The sequence below is a fragment of the Entamoeba invadens genome, assembly GCF_000330505.1.
Source record: "Entamoeba invadens IP1 unplaced genomic scaffold scaff_1105074725643, whole genome shotgun sequence".
In the NCBI taxonomy this organism is placed as follows: Eukaryota; Evosea; order Mastigamoebida; family Endamoebidae; genus Entamoeba; species Entamoeba invadens.
In genome coordinates, this window is record NW_004191777.1 from 328,208 (window position 1) to 329,494 (window position 1,287).

At 35.0% G+C, this 1,287-nt stretch overlaps 1 protein-coding gene across 1 annotated transcript; it reads right to left on the reverse strand.

Annotated features, from left to right (window-relative positions):
• EIN_081300 (serine/threonine protein kinase, putative) lies at nt 1-413 on the reverse strand (the record flags this gene model as incomplete). Its single annotated transcript, XM_004184426.1, has 1 exon — nt 1-413. A coding segment is annotated over one exon (413 nt), but the record flags the coding sequence as incomplete, so codon positions are not given.
• Between the last annotated feature and the right edge of the window lie 874 nt (nt 414-1,287).

The following is a 1,287-nucleotide window of genomic DNA, read 5'->3' on the forward strand; positions in this document are numbered from 1 at the left end:
TGTCTTCTTAGTAATCTCCAAAAGTCGCCGCCAGCACAGTAGGTCATGATAAGTAAGTGGTGGCTTGGTGACTCAAATGTGCATTCCAACTTCACTATGAATGGGTGCTTTAACTTCTGGAGTATCTCTTTTTCTTCTTCGAGTCGTTCTTGTCGTTTCCGATTTTCGTTCAAGAGCTTCTTGTCCATCACTTTCATTGAGTAGAGCTCTTTGGTCTTCTTGGATTGCACCAAATACACTCTGCCCATGTTGCCTCTGCCTATCAAAGCAACTTTCTTGAACTCTTTGGCGTTTGTAAATAGCGACTCGGGGATGTTATGGCTTGTGTTAACGTACAGTGAACGACCTAAAGGAGGTGCGTCGTCGTCCTCAGACGAACGCGACGAGGTTGTTTGGTCCGAGCTACTCAGCATACAATTGTTCTCTGTAATTTTGAAAATACAAGTTCTAAACACTTTTTTGAGATATAGTTTCCATCGATTAAAATCAAGTGCCTTAATCTTAGGCGATTATATCTTTTATGACGGGGTTATTTGGCTTACAATATTTTTTTAGAAAAACTAGCTTGTAAAAAATACTTATTTTTAGACTTCCAATTGGTTGGAATTATTAGCTCCAATTACTTCAGCCCTTTTCATCTGCTGATACAGGATTCCGCCTATACTTTCCGTTTTTTTTTTCTTTTATTACTCAAAATAGCCGGTCCTTTACTCTTTGTTTTGTGGGAATCGTGAAATTAACTATTATTGGGGGGCTTTGATTTTGAGAAAAGAAATATTATTGTACTATCAATTTACTATATGGGTAGTTACAAATTAATACTACTTTTTGTTTATAAAGCCAGGGTTGACTTTTAATCACTTTTTAATAAATTATATCAATTGTTGGGTTAAATGCCGAGGAGATTAGGGTTTGTCTCGCACCATTATTTGGAATGGCACGGGAATACAGAAAACATGGAGAAATTTGCCGCTCATTTCTGTGTCAGGAAAAAAAATGAAAAACATTACTAATAACATTTCATATAACATCTTGAATACCATTTTTCTGTTTTTTTCAAAAAATGTTATTGTTTAGGGGGTTAAAACTGTATTAGTTATTAATGTAAATTGTTTTATAAATAAACTACTCAAAAGTTGTTTTATCTTGCTCAAAAACCTAAAAGTTATAGTAAAAGAGTTACAAAATATAGTACATATAAAAATAAAGTGAACGAAGTAGTGAAGAATCAAGGTTGGATGCAATCAACGGAGGGATGGGCCTATTGGAATTTATAACCGCATCCCG